Below are 16125 nucleotides of genomic sequence, written 5' to 3' on the forward strand. Positions count from 1 at the left end.
TGATCCAATGACTTTCAGTATTTCTCTCTCGTATCACAGCTTGTGCAATGTTATTTTCCTCCAAATGGTTCCAAAGTATTGCAGATAGCGATATCTTTAACATTGGCGCTCGCCCTTCAAAATGTATTCCGGCAATTAATTGTGGAAGCATTGATATTTTTAGTTCATTTAGGCATTTTATGTTTGAAAATGCTTAATTTAGGCCAAAAATAAATATGCTATGTGTTGAAGCCGCAAACTTTGAAGCGTGATGGCGACGCGAGGTACGACTGTACATGTAGGACTGTTATACAACTGTCTAATATGTTTTGTTCATGTCTGATATGAGTTTTTCAAAAGATGGTAATTTTTCATGTTTGTCTGATATTCTGAATTTTTAATACTGTATCTCTTTGAGAACCCTTCTCGTTATTTCTTCCCACTCAGTCTGTAGGAACACTGACCTAAAAATGACCCTAAAAACAAAAAACAGTTGAATCAAACGTTGATTTCTGATGAATAAATATTTTCCAGCAGTGCACATCTAAACAGTTTTTTCCACTTGAACATGCCCGTCATTGATCAGCACGCCAGATACGAGCTGCAACACGCATGACGGAGCCAGTCACAGAGTACACTTGGCGCTGACTCAGCAATAGGCCACCATTCTATTCCTTCTATGTCACATGTGGGAAGACTTAGACCGTAAATCAGTGTTACTATAAACAATGTGCTGTGTAATTATGAGGCTGTTTTTCAAGTTCCTTTTAATACTCCGGAGGGGTGCCGCTCGCTGACTTTCTCAGGTGTACAATTGTTCAAATATTCTTTCAGCACAAAGGTTTTGCTTGAATTTGTAGAAATAACTTCAGCATGTCGACTTTGGCACCCGTTTTTTGATTAGTGAAACCAAAGCCTGTAACAAATTATGTCAAAAAATATAAACTAGAGTGTTTTTCATGTCGTCAACCAACAATCACACCTCCCGATTGTGACAGGCGCGGATGTTTTGTTCTGCAGATGATGTCACATTTGGAAGGCGGCCGAAGGAAGCTGTGCTGAACTGCACGTTTTTATCTGGGAGAACGTCATACACACTGAAATTAAAAAATATTATATCTTGAAAACAAAATCTGTTTAGATTTCTCTGTTCTATTATTGTATCTTTGCCTTAATTTGTTAAGCCAAATTATTTATTTTGAAATGGCCTATTTTTAAGGAACATGCTTTTAGGGGAGTAGTATATTTAGACAAAATAAGTATGTGTGTTGTGCCCGCGGGGTAATGTTGTGTTTTGTGAGGTTTCTGCGGAAGTTGGATTGTAAATTCAGAAGAAAACAAACAGAACGCTACAGTCCGCTGCTTCGTAGAGGCACTGCAATGTTGTGGGGCAGCATCTTTGCTATCATGTCATCAATAACTAGCAACCTGCAACTACTGCCAATCCCATACAGTATCTCCACAGTCTGTCACCGAACTCCATCCTTCAAGATGGAATGCTACAGAGCAGTGTTTTATCAGAGACTAACTCTGGAATTTGGGAGTAAATAGAATAGACCAGCCTGCCAAGAGTCCTAAACCCAAATCAACACTTGAAAAATCTGCTTCGTGATTCATGCAGGAGGAACCTCACAACCATGTCGGAGAACTTGCGACAATTCCTGTATGAGGAGTGTAATGCCGTCCCACAGCAGTGTGTGACTGGACTGTTTGTTAAAAGAATATATTGTTGAAAGGTCAATATGTTTTGTTGCTTCCTAGTTACTCATAAGACCGCAATCGTCAAAAACACCAAAGAACACCCACAATAAATTTTTGGCATATTTTACATGCAACATTGTGCTGCTCATCTAACAAAAGCATGTTTTTTACAAATAACTCAACCATATATTGGCAAGAAGTGTTCACTGAAATCATTCTATAACTTTTTGTTAAATTTTTATTATGATAGCAAAAAAGATTGAGTACATCTGTTCTCTATTCTAATGTTTCATATCAGTTTGACAACATTCCTGCACTCTTATTCCCGTCTGGATTATTTTTTTTCTTCATAAAATCTGTTTCTCTTTTCAACTTGACGCAGGTGAATGGGAGGAGGAAACTGATGACCCTCATTAATTTTCTTCGCAGGCAAAGTCTCTCCTTGGAGAATTTCGGCTGTGATATCATTCTCAACACGCACTTTAGTCGGAAAGTCAGCAACTCGACCTCCCAACCGGCTGACATGCTACCAAGAGGCCTGGTTGCGGCCAAGAGGGTCATGCCTTATCCTCTGTGCGGAACATTCGGGATGTTGGAAGTTTGCAGGGATTCTAAGGAAAATGATACCAAACAGGTGTGCTTTCTCGACTTGTATGTGTAAGATCATGAGTATTCCAAGAAGGCTATATTGTGCCATCGTCTGGGGACAGGCCACAAAATGTGTAGTGAAGCCTATCTTGTCATTATATAAACAAACACTAAATATATTTGACCAAAAAACAATGAAGCATCATCATTGCCATATTACCCAAAAATATAACATACGTTTTGATAACTTTATAAATGTCAAATTTTTAAAGGCCTACTGAAACCCACTACTACCGACCACGCAGTCTGATAGTTTATATATCAATGATGAAATCTTAACATTGCAACACATGCCAATACGGCCGGGTTAACTTATAAAGTGCAATTTAAAATTTCCCGCGACACTTCCGGTTGAAAACGTCTAGATATGATGACGTATGCGCGTGACGTCACGGAGAGAACGAAAGTATTCGGACCCCATTGAATCCAATACAAAAAAGCTCTGTTTTCATCCCAAAATTCCACAGTATTCTGGACATCTGTGTTGGTGAATCTTTTGCAATTTGTTTAATGAACAATGGAGACTGCAAAGAAGAAAGCTGTAGGTGTGATCGGTGTATTAGCGGCGGACTGCAGCAACACAGCCAGGAGAACTTTGAGATGGATAGCAGATGCGCTAGCCGCCGACCTCACCTTGACTTCCTCCGTCTCCGGGCCGCCGACCGCATCGGTGATCGGGTGAAGTCCTTTGTCGATCGCTGGAACACAGGTGAGCACGGTGTTGGTGAGCAGATGAGGGCTGGCTGGCGTAGGTGGAGAGCTAATGTTTTTAGCATAGCTCTGTGAGGTCCCTTTGCTAAGTTAGCTTCAATGGCGTCATTAGCAACAGCATTGTTAAGCTTCGACAGGCTGGAAAGCATTAACCGTGTATTTCAATCAATCAATCAATCAATTCCTTTATTGTCATTGTCATAATAACATTTAAGTCATACATGTCAACGAGATTTTGTTTGAGCTTTGTCCAACATGTCCATGGTTTATTAGTATTGTTGATCTTCTGTCTATCTTTCCAGTCAGGGGTTTATTTATTTTGTTTCTATCTGCATTTGAGCCCGATGCTATCACGTTAGCTCCGTAGTTAAAGTGTTTCGCCGATGTATTGTCGTGGAGATAAAAGTCACTGTGAATGTCCATTTCGCGTTCTCGACTCTCATTTTCAAGAGGATATAGTATCCGAGGTGGTTTAAAATACAAATCCGTGATCCACAATAGAAAAAGGAGAAAGTTAAGTTACGGTCAGAGCGAAAAAAGATACGTCCTGCACTGCACGCTAGTCCTTCACTCTCACGTTCCTCATCCACAAATCTTTCATCCTCGCTCAAATTAATGGGGTAATCGTCGCTTTCTCTGTCCGAATCTCTCTCGCTGCATTGTAAACTATGGGAAAATGTGAGCAGCCCTTCCTCCTGTGACGTCACGCTACTTCCGGTATAGGCAAGGCTTTTTTTAATCAGCGACCAAAAGTTGCAAATTTTATCGTTGTTGTTCTCTACTAAATCCTTTCAGCAAAAATATGGCAATATCGCGAAATGATCAAGTATGACACATAGAATGGATCTGCTATCCCCGTTTAAATAAAAAAAAATCATTTCAGTAGGCCTTTAAGTGTCTTAATAGAGTAGCCCCTGATCTAATATGTAATTAAATAAAAGTTAAAGTACCAATGATTGTCACACACACACTAGGTGTGGTGAAATTACTCTCTGCATTTGACCCATCCCCATGTTCACCCCCTGGGAGGTGAGAGGAGCAGTGAGCAGCAATGGTGGCTGTGCTCGGGAATCATTTTGGGGATTTAACCCCCAATTCCAACCCTTGATGCTGAGTTCCAAGCAGGGAGGTAATGGGTCCCATTTTTATAGTCTTTGGTACGACCCGGGGTTTGAACTTACGACCTATAGATCTCAGGGAGTGGACACTAACCACAAGGTCACTGAGCAGGTCATGATGAGTTTTGATAACTTTATAAATGTCTCATTTTTAAAAGCTTTTTTTAAGTGTCTTCATAGATTAGCCCCTGATATAATATGTAAAGAAGCAAAGATAGCGTAGTTAAGGTGTGCGGACTCGAGCTGCAGTCAGTGGGAGCTCTATGGTGTAAAGGTGCCGGATGACTCTGGGTCAGTCTGTGTTCTCAGTGAAGGCCTCACATCTGTGGAACTCTTTGCCACTGGAGTTAAAGTCACAGTCAGACATGGAACTTTTCTCCACTAAACTGAAAAAGTGGCTTAAGGAAAATCAGAAGTGTGAGGACTAGAACTGGATGTAGTATGGACAAATGGGGCCAATTGTTTTTCATATATTTAAATGTTGTACTTGTCTTAATCCTTTTGTTTGTGTTTTACACTTTTCTCAACTTTTCTTTCAAAGCCTAACCAGGGACGAGGGTTGCAAATTAGCCGGTGGCTAGAAGTCTTATGTACTTTGACATCGGTTACGTATGGGTAGCAAAGTTTAATTGTACTGTCCCTGACAAATAAATAAATACAAATAAAAGTAATCTAATGCTTCAGGCATTGGTCAGTCATCCGACAAACATTGTGCACAGATGTTTTAATTTATTGATGCTTTCAAGGAATTCTATGTTAATAGTACACCGCTATCGTCCAATTTGCACGTCTTCATCACCATCAGGTAGCTGCCACTTATGGACTTCCTGGTGTCCTGCCCAGATGTTGCCATTCTCTCCTGGAGGCTATTGAAGGGATGGGCCAGGCTGGTTCTTTAGGCCACGATGTGATGGTGGTGGTCCAAAGAGTGTACGCCGTCCCTGTGCCGGACTGCTCCCCAGCATCTCAGCCCAGACTTCCCTCCAGGTCCTCCTCAGCTCCGCCTTCTGCAGTGAAAGGCAAAAGCAGGTAATGTTGGGAACCCTTTCTTTGCCACTGATTGACGCACACAGTTTGTCACTTTATGCTAGAAGTCTGGTAAAGATTAACCATCTGCTTTGGATGCTTGTGCACCACAATACGGAGGGCTCCTCTGAGGTGGCACAATGTGTCCCAGTGGTCAGGGCCATTGTTCTCAGGCCTCACAAGAGTACGCACACTGTAGCCATATGCCGTTGTTTGACAAAGGACACAAACATGTCTAATTGAATCCAGCCCCTCCGTGAGCGATGTGCGCCAATTCTGTGGAAAAGGCAGCCCGATGTTTTGGAATCTCATGCACCAGCAAGTCACAGTTGAATTGTTGCCCACTTGTTTGAACAGCACTGGATGGAACAGGTTTGTAACAGTTTTTTTGTGTATGCCTGTAATATTCTCAAAACAATTAGCAATGACAAAAAAGTGCCCAACGGCCTCAGATTAAAAAAAAACTTCAGATTATTCCTTGAGTTGCTTAAATTTTTAACCAAATTAACACCGGGTGTCCTTATTTTATCACATGGTTGTACAGTCGTCCATTGTTTATCTTAGTAAATTGCAACTGGACATGACTGCGATATAAGAACCTCCTGCAAAGTAGGAATATTATTAATAAACCAAATATGTTCATCATTAGAGCATGAAAAGGCTGTTTATGACCTCCTAAATACATTTCTAAACATTATTGGGGCCCCCTTAACATGAAATAACACCCATACACCTTTACACTAGTTTCACCCAATATACAAAACCCAAAACCAGTGAAGTTGGCACGTTGTGTAAATCGTAAATAAAAACAGAATACACTGATTTGCAAATCATTTTCAACTAATATTCAATTGAATAAACTGCTGTTTTGCACGCACCAATACTTCATCAGTGTTGGCGCTAGGTATTTTCAAAATGGGGTCCCACGGACCCCATCAAGTCAGAAAAATGGGGTCCCACAGTAAATATTTGGGGTCCCACTTTTTTGTAACCATTTTGAAAACAAATGATAAACGTATGCATTATCCTGTTGTATCTAAAATTCTATATTGTGTTTTGGACAAAGGTTGTCATAAACGTTACTTCATTCATTTAAAAAAATCACACATTTTTATGCATATGTAAATGTATTCAGTTATAAACATTCATTCACTTTCTTCTCTCTTTCATGGATCTAAACTTTACCGCTGCCGGTATTTTTTTCTATATTTTTATTGTAATATTTTCAGAATGTGTTTGTTCTATTTTAGGCTAAAATAAGACAAAGAAAACAATCTGAAGTTGTCTTTATTTGTTTATTTTAATAGTCCGGCCCGCTTGTTCGCAGATTTTCCTCCATGCGGCCCCTGAGCTAAAATGAGTTTGACACCCCTGCTCTAAGAGAACACAATCTGTATGTTCAATGTACACAATTGAATATTTCAGTTGCTCAGACAGTAACGTGTTTGTACAAGTTTAGATTGGGGTATGGCGTTTCTAATGGGAAAAGACGTTAATGTCTCTCGTTTTCCTGTTAGCATTAAATGAGCTAGCACTAACATGCTTCTACAATAAATGAGCCGTATCACCGGTTCGTTAATTTATCAAATTGTTGTCAATCACGATTTAACGACAATTATAATTTCAAATGGTAATACTAACTGTGGGAAATTTTACCGCGGTTTACCATTATACTGTTTATTGTTACATCCCTAGTTGTAGATAGAATTGCACCATATAGACCAGGGGTCCCCAAACTTTTTATATAAATTTGGCCAATCGCGATAAGGCACGTTGATGACACATTCTATCTGTGTCTCGCAAATTTGACTGCGACAACTGTCCTCAACGCACTTTAGCGTTCTTGCTAGCGAGCTTGCTTAGCTGCTCCTAAGTCAGCAATCCATTGCGGAAAATAAAGTGTTTCTTACAAGTTACATTAAAGTTAAAGTTAAAAGTTAAAGTACCAATGATTGTCATACACACACTATGTTTGGCGAAATTATTATCTGCATTTGACCCCTCACCCTTGATCACCCCCTGGGAGGTGAGGGGAGCAGTGAGCAGCAGCGGTGGTCGTGCCTGGGAATAATTTTTGGTGATTTAACCCCCAATTCCAACCCTTGATGCTGAGTGCCAATCACTGGAGGATCAGGATTAGCTAAATTTGCTACTGTGGGAGGATACAGTAACCTATGCTAACCGCTAAGCTAAAGCTCTTGAATGTAAACAGAGGTGGTCGGATCGATACAAATATCGACAGTAACAATAACCAATATAGTATCAGTATATGGTTGGTACTACAGTAATTAGATCAATATTTTTACTATCACTAAATATGTTTTGTTGTTTATCTTAATATAAACTCAATAAGTAAGTCCCTAAACACAGGAGGACTTTAAAGGCAAAACCCCAAGGATTTATATCAGAGCCAATAGTAGGAAATAATCAAAATATGTAATTTATATTGTTACACCATCCTGTTTTTACCTGATTCAAACCAGGTTATAATTGTAATCAAAAATTTTACAATTCTAATCATTTTAAATATCAGAATTTTAAACCTTTTTACAGGCTTTGTAACTTGTTTTAAAATGGTTGTATTGTCATTAACATACCAAATAATATACCGTTATATACTGTATATCGTTACCGCAAGAGCAGCAATATATATAACAATATAGATTTTAGGCCATCCCTGGTTGTAGATGACCACAAGGTCTCCCACTGGCATTAAACATTTTAGTCCCGTAAAACAAATGCCAAACTTTTTATTTTTTAAATCCATTTTCAGTTTACGGTGTGTATAAACGGCCCCTTATTGAGGCAAGCTTAGGGAAGAACGCCATTAAAAAAAAATCCTCCCAATACTTTGTGGAGGGTCCAAAGAGAGAGATATTAGGCTTTTGTTACCATTGCAAGAGAGCGCATGTTGAATGACATTGGAGTTGCCGATTTGACTCACTTTTTAAGCATGTTTATAATTTATTAACCCCCCGGGGGTAAATTCCCATGCACAGTCAGAAGGTGGGAAGGTACTGAGCAACGGCGTCATGCCCCTTAGCAGTTTGGAGGGTTTAAGCCAGGGCACCTCGACTCGTGAAGAAGACACCTAGTGTTCTTCTTCTGCATGGTTTGAACCTTTTGTCCTCTGGTCCCTACAAAGCCAACCCACTTAAGTCAGTGATTCATTAACTCAATTAGTACAAAGTGTGTTCTACTGAAAGTGTACTGATTTACATAACAGCTTTTAAATGCATTCTCTGATCCATCCAGATGTAGCCCATCGCTTGCCCTATAGACAGCTGGGACCCTGAACAGGATAGGTGGTATAGAAATGGATGGATGGAATTGAAAAAGGAAGGCTCTGTAAAACCTTTATTGACATTGTAATCTCACCCAAATTCATTGGCGTGGTTTCGTTGTGGTTAATGAATCAATGAATGTCTTGTTTGAAGTCAAGCTATCCGATTTGACCTTTAGTTGCCTGGCCCTCCCCGGGCGTGTTGTTTTTGACTGAGTAATAAAATAAAGGCATTGGTTTTGTCATAGTGGGACAAGGCAATGGGGAGTAGGAGGACGCCAGGTCAGCTGACTAGCTTAAGCTGTGGTTGTAATTCGACACCTGCTCCTGCCATGCTGCCTCTGTGGCTGGTAAACAAACCCCGCCCACCGGAAGCGCTCCCTCCCCCTCCTCTTAACTCAACTAGAGTAAACAGGTTTAGTTAGTAGTTACGGGATGGAGGTGGGGCACAGGTTCATGAGGATAACAAGGACGTCAGACTATTTTCCTGCCTGTTCATTGTTACATATTTGCCAGGAAGCCACACTACTTACTTCCTCCCAGTCATTTGTAATGTCATCCTGGCACTAAAATTGAAATAAAAGAGGTTGTTGCCATGCTGCATTCATGCATTGCTCATAGTACTTTTCCAAGATGCTCCTGTAAAAAAAATAAAAAGTAATTTTATTTGCACCATGGTGGTCTGTTCTGTGTGATGACAAGGACACTTTGTGCCGTTCATTTTGAGTCCCCAGTCTTTCATGAGTCACAGTGTTTTTTTATCCTTTTGTTGTTCACGCACTCAGTTAGTGAAGGGGGATATTTAACCCTGAAGAAGATTCCTGTAAATTTGGAATAGAATAAATAAGATTAAGTGTTTGCAGGAAGTGAGAAGCGTCTAGTTCTTTTTTCCGCAGTGGTGAAGGAACACAATGTGCTGCAAGGATCCTGTTTCAGCCATGTTTATCACCCTCCCCGCACTGATTGGTGGACAACACATAGAATGGAATCCCGCCTGTCCGCCCCCTGCACCAATGAGGCCTCTCTGCTGTGTTCTCCATGCATGGGTCACTTTCTTAGCGCGTTGCCAAGTAATGTGCATGTGCTCACGGTGCGAACACAGTGTGACTGTATGTGCACGCGCTTGCACAGAGTGAGCAGATCGTAGTTCCTGGAAGAAAACTTGTGCTGCTTAGAATCCTGCGGTTGCTCACAACAACAATTTCCTCAAAACAGCCTGTAACTCGAGCCCACCAGCTTTTTAGGAGTGAGGGTTCTCACATTTGAGGAAGTTGGACTGAGAATCACCAAAAGGAGAACGATTGTTTATGTCAAGTCCAACGACCCTATTTGTTATCTGTCAAGTGTTAGATCAGAGCAGATATTTCCCCCCCTTTTTTTTTTTTTTGCTCATGTTGAAACAAGCTACAACAAGATGAACATGTTTGTTTTACCACATCTGGCTCCAGCAATTGAATACTGATAAAAAAAAAACATTTTTGTAATTGAACATATTTGCTTTTTGTACAGTGTACTATTTTAAAATTATAATCAATGTTAACATTTTAGGAAACAATAACTTAAATGTGTCTGTTTTTGATATACAGTTTCTATTCCTGAACTAAGATATTGGTAATGATTTACTTTATTTTCAACATGCACAACACTTTACATTGCAGTACATCACATGTTTTTACACTTACACTTTTTAACATATTCGCAATACCATTTTTTTTGTACTAGAAAAGGATAAGAATGTTTGACATTACAGTAGCTAGTTTTTTTTAGCTAGCTTGTTATATCATGGAATTGGATAGATGACAAAAAAAATAGATAAATACAGTAAATAAATGATAAAATAAAAATAAGGGACTTTGTGTAGTAAGTAATAATACCATATGTATGATGAATAATAGCATAACTAATACAAGGCTATTCAACTGGCAGCCCGCAGACCAAATCCGGCCCGAGAATAATAATAATGATAATTAGCTTTATTGTCTCAGAGGAGAAATTTGTCTTGGACATCAAGACACAGCGCTTTACATACATGCATGCATACATACATACATACTGTATATACAGTTCATCCGACAATACAGTGACAACAGTGAACAGTGCGCAGATATATCAGTTAGTTTTGAGATCACACATTACTCTCCCCCCGTATTGCACTATCACAATATTGCACTACTTATTATTGCATCCGGTTATTACAGTAGTTTTCTGTTGGTAAGTGCTTTGATTGCCAGTGGGACAAAGGAAAATCTATACCTGTTGAGTTTGTATGTTGCTGTTCTGTACCATTTGGCATCAACACAATTTCACTATGAAGTATGTGGTGTGGGTCACGGGTGATTTTAAGACCCTGCTTCCTCATGGTCTTGTCGAATATTTGTTGAAAATGAACAAGGGGGCTGCATGCCAATTATTTTACCAACCCTCTTGGTAAGGTTTTGAAGTTTGGTTTTGAGTTTGACAGACAGCAAACCGGCCCTTGAGTTCAGCTCAAATCTCACATTTTTATTACAAATCTAACATTTTTGCAGCAGATTCCTAAAAACACACTGCAGTTTTTCTGAAATGTGTAAGTCTGACAAAATAAATAGACCAAACACAAATGTCCACTGCAGAAGATGCTGGTTCTCAAAATAATATCAGTACAGGGAGAAGTCCGGCCTCAGTCCTTAACTTTCTGAAAATCTGCACCCTCTAACAATTTAGTTTGGGGGGTTAGTGTCTGTGCCTCACAATAGGAGAGTCCTGGGTTCGATCCCCGGGCTCGGGGTCTTTCTGTGTGGAGTTTGCATGTTCTCCCTATGACTGCGTGGGTTTCCTCCGGGTACTCCAACTTCCTCCCACCTCCAAAGATATGCACCTGACAATAGGTTGATTGCAACTAAATTGGGCCTAGTGTGTGAATGCGAGTGTGAATGGTGTCTATCTGTGTTGGCCCTGCGATGAGGTGGCGACTTGTCCAAGGTGTACCCCATGACCCAGAGAGGCACAAGCGGTAGAAAATGGACGGACAGAGCCCTGCGCTAATAGCACAAAAGTAAAACTGTCATAACATTGCGTAGTGAATGGATAATTACAGACTTAGGGATGGGCATAATAATTCATTAATTGATCATTAAAGATGAGTAATTGATGATTAAGGCTATGTCCACTCTAACACGTATACTTTGGTGCCTTGTTGTCTCTGTGTTGGCTCTGGTATGTACAGTATGTCAAATCAATGTTCTCCTTTGAAATTAGTTAAAATTCCATACATTTGTGATTGGAACTCAAATATACTACAATTTTAACATGTAAAAAACTTTTTAATAAAAAAAACATTTAGATAATGACTTCTACAATATTTCCTGTGAGCTCTTTCACAGTCAAACACCATTAGCAGCTTTTCCATTTTCATGGAAATGTCCGTAGTTCATATTTTAACGCCCTTGGCTGCTGTTACAGCCTTTTCGACAACTCCTGCTTCAGGATATTACAAATTATAACAATGCTATGCTCATACTGCTTCGCCAAGTCAGCTACTCTGTCATGTTTTTCCAAAATGTATTTCTTTAATTAAATGAATTTCATCTGCTTCTTTTACTCAGCACTCTCCTTCACACTTTCCTTAAACCCCTAATGCTAGTGAGTGGGACACTGGAATTGCGCAAAGCTTGTGGTGTTATTTCGCTACGCAACTAGTGGTGTGGGTCTATCTCTTAACCCACATATTTGCTCGCAACTTAAAACAAACTAGAAAAGCCCACAGAACAAAACAAAAAAAAAGTCCTGAATCCGGATGGTGAGCCAAATAAGCCGTAAAATGTAATCACTTCGTTTCATCAAAATGTGCCCATAACTAGCAAAGGAGTAAAGCTTCTTGTCAGCCATCCACTGTCTTTGTCCCTGTGTGTGGAGGCAGGGCCGGAAGTATACACACACAGGAGTTAAAACTTGTAACATAGTAGAAATGGTCCCGATCACCCCCAAAATATAATAACTCGTTCCTTCTCCAATTTCAGACATTTCCTTAAAGGTCATGAACATCCGCCTATAACTTTTTGAGTTACTTTGCTAACTAACTGACAGACAAATCAACTGCAATGATTGCATAACTTCCTGGCAGGGGTACATATTAGCCAAGAGTCTGCTCGTATCTAAAAAAAATTTGAGGCTTTTGAAAACTCCATCCATCCAGAGTGAAGATTTCAAAAACGTTTGTGTATGGGTGGGTACATTGAAGATCTTTGTGGGCTTGTGTCGTAAGAAATGTGCAACAAAATCACATGTATTTAAAGTCGGGCTGACAAATGATTAAAATATTAAATCGCAATTAATCACATTTTGTTCATAGTTACCTAAAAATTAGTCGCAATTAATTAAATTATATATTTTTTCATCATGTATACCAGGGGTCGGCAACCCGCGGCTCCGGAGCCGCATGCGGCTCTTTGACCACCCCGATGCAGCTCAGCTGCATACCTGCCTACCCTCCCGATTTTCCCAGGAGACTTACGGATCTCAGTGCCTCTCCTAGAAATCTCCCGGGGCAAATATTCTCCAATTTTCACCCTAACAACTAAATTAAGGGTGTGGGTCTGCATTTATTGTCGTCCTCTGTAACCAGCACAAAGAGCACTGCAGTTATTGTACTCAATAGCCAGCACAATCGGCGTGCCAGCTCGGCCACATGTTGTAGGAAGCTTATACTTGCACACATTGAAGACAGCAAGGCATACTTGGTCAACAGCCACACAGCTTACACTGACGGTGGCCGTATAAAATAAATTTAACACTGTTACGTTACAAATATGCGCCACACTGAACCCACACCAAAAAAAGAATGACAAACCCATTTCTGGAGAACCTCCGCACCGTAGCACAACATAAACACAACACAACAAATACCCAGAATCCCATGCAGCCCTAGCTACCACCAAACCCCCCCACACATCAATCCCCCCCTCCCTCCGTGCGTCGGTTGAGGTGGGCGGGGTTTGGTGGTAGCGGGGGTGTATAATGTAGACCGGAGGAGTTAGGGCTGCATGGGATTCTGGGTATTTGTTGTGTTGTGTTTATGTTGTGTTACAGTGTGGATGTTCTCCAGAAATGTGTTTGTCATTCTTTTTTGGTGTGGGTTCACAGTGTGGCACATATTTGTAACGTAACAGTGTTAAAGTTGTTTTATACGGCAACCGTCAGTGTAAGCTGTGTGGCTGTTGAACAAGTATTCAACATGTACCCGAGCAGGTGCGCTGTTTGAGCATACTATATAGAGGGCGCTAAAAGCAGTGTCCTCACGCCCCGGAATTCGGTAGTCTCCCGGAAAAATTGTGGCGGTTGGCGAGTATGACGTTTACATGCGCCATTCATTAAAAACTTGCAGGCCGCACTATCATTAAATTTCATATTTAGGTGTGGGCCGGGGCGTGTGTCTGAGACCCCTGGTTAAAACATAGCAAAAAAAGCTTTGTATGCAGTGTTATATCATTTTAAATTTTCAAAAGAGTTTTGTGGCTCCCATTGTTTTCTTTAATTTGTGAAATTTGTTAAAATGGCTCTTTGAGTGGTAAATGTTGCCGACCCCTGATGTATACCCTCGACAGATCATTTTCAAGTTTTTAAATACCAGGACTGGACAGTTAGTTTTAATGAAATGTTTTTTAAACATTATGCTTTTTTTAAACAGCTAAACACAAGATAGACATAAACACACTTAATGACAATAAAACTACCTGCAGTTCGTTGGTGTCTTGCCAAATTTTGTATTCTTTAGGAAAACAGAATGTGTATTCCTGCTGTAGGAGCTCTTGCATTCACAGGAGAGGAACTACAGTTCCATGTTTGGATACCAGTTTCGTGCATTAATAACACAAAATGTGGATTGTCACAATCTTGCTTTGATTGTCAAAGATGTTTGGAAATATAATCTGTGATATTTCTACCAGATATTCTGTACATTTCGTATTGTAAAAGTTAATGGTATTCATATTGCTGCATTACAATGTCTTAACTTTCTCTATTTATTAAAAATGTAATATTCAGCCTGCTAAACATTCTGTATGAACCAGAACATGTTATAAAATAATTTCCACATTATTTCAGCCTGCTCCCCAGCCAATATTCCTCAACTAATGTACTAGCAATCATTTAGGTCAAAATATCACAGATTACTTTACAAAACAGATTTTACAAAGCATGATTGCAGTGAGAGACATTTTTTGTTTAGTTTGTGTAGTTAGATCGCATGTGACACGTAGCGCTATAGTTGTGAAGCCAAAAGTGTGTGATTGGTTTGAGGAAAAGGTGTCGTGACTTGTTTTGACGACGTTAAAGACTCCGATAAAAAGTGACTCTAGACTTCCAGCCTAATGTCTTTCCTTTCTGCTGAGCTGTTATTCCATTTCACTGAAACAGTTATAATAACAATCTACATGTTATGTTATCAATACACTAAACTGTACTCTGAACACAGAAGTGAAGCTTCACCCCTCAGAATGCAAAAGTGCCAGCATTTACTGCAGTGTTTACGGCGATTGTGGATGAAAAAAGTATTATCTTTTCGGGAGAACGACTTACCATGGCTTTGATTGGGCTTTCAATAATGTACCCTTTGTCCATTTCTGCTCGCTATTTTTCCCCCGCTTGTGGCTCAACAGCAACTGAACAAGGCTACATTTTCCCACGCGTGCATGTTATTCTCATGTCAAAAAAATTTGTGTTGTTAAAGGAAATTATAGTTAACACGTTTTTAACGCGTTAACTTTGACAGCCTTAATTGAAAGTTGCTGTATTTGAAAAGAAAACACAAGTATTTAAGTTATTGACTTAATTTGAACTGATTTGATTTGCTTGCAGTGGTAGAATGATACGAGACTTATAACTCGCAAAATTCATGATTTGTTTCTGTACACATCAGTGTATACCGCATATATAGTCACAATATTGACAAACAAGTCAGCTCTGGCTGCTTTTTCAGGCTTCTGATTATCCAAAATGTGCATACAGTATCCACAATGGAGTGGGAAGAATGTGCATTTTTGAAAACTCTACTCTTTGTGCACTACTCGGCTACAACCAGCAGAGGTGCTGTTGATTAAATTTCGGCTAGTTTGGGAGCAAAGAAGAACAATCTGACATCTGCTAATGGAAGTTTTTTTTTCATGTAGTATGAGGAAGGAAGTGCTCTGCTTACATCGCTTGACAACACCAAAACACACCAAAGTAAATAAGTTAAACTCTGCTTATTTCAGCTGCTCAATTGTTTTCATGTTTGGACATTAGCCCACTCCAGCTGGGTTATGCTGCGCTGAAAAGATTCTTCTTTTTTTTATTTTCTGGGAATTACTAGAAATGATCCTGTTGTTTCTCTCTTGTGTTACGGCTGTTCTGTTCGTGACACAATGTGCCAATTTATTTTCTTTTTAAATCAGACCGGGTGGGGTCTGTTAAACCACAAGTCAATCCATATGTGGTTTTTCCTTAAATGCTGACCATATCTGTATTTAGGCCCTGACTTAATGCAAACATTCAGGAATAACTTTGGTTAGAGCGTCGGCTCCCGGTACCTAAGTCATGTGAAGAATGTTATTTTGACATCTATTTCTAGATGTCTCTAATCAAACACAGACAGACCACATGTTTACAAACAGTCACATTTATAGTGACAATCAGGTGGTTGAA

The 16125-nt window shown here is 39.8% G+C and overlaps 1 protein-coding gene across 4 annotated transcripts in view; it reads left to right on the forward strand.

Moving 5' to 3' along the window:
- The window catches only part of spidr (scaffold protein involved in DNA repair), a 72580-nt gene that overhangs the window by 34270 nt on the left and 22185 nt on the right, over positions 1 to 16125 (forward strand). For all 4 annotated transcript variants that reach the window (XM_062022511.1, XM_062022512.1, XM_062022509.1 and 1 more), the window contains 2 exons: positions 2110 to 2314; positions 4963 to 5186. In XM_062022511.1, coding sequence (XP_061878495.1) covers positions 2110 to 2314; positions 4963 to 5186 — 429 coding nt within the window. The remainder of the gene's footprint in view (positions 1 to 2109; positions 2315 to 4962; positions 5187 to 16125) is intronic.

Source organism: Entelurus aequoreus, linkage group LG16 (assembly GCF_033978785.1).
Source record: "Entelurus aequoreus isolate RoL-2023_Sb linkage group LG16, RoL_Eaeq_v1.1, whole genome shotgun sequence".
In the NCBI taxonomy this organism is placed as follows: Eukaryota; Metazoa; Chordata; class Actinopteri; order Syngnathiformes; family Syngnathidae; genus Entelurus; species Entelurus aequoreus.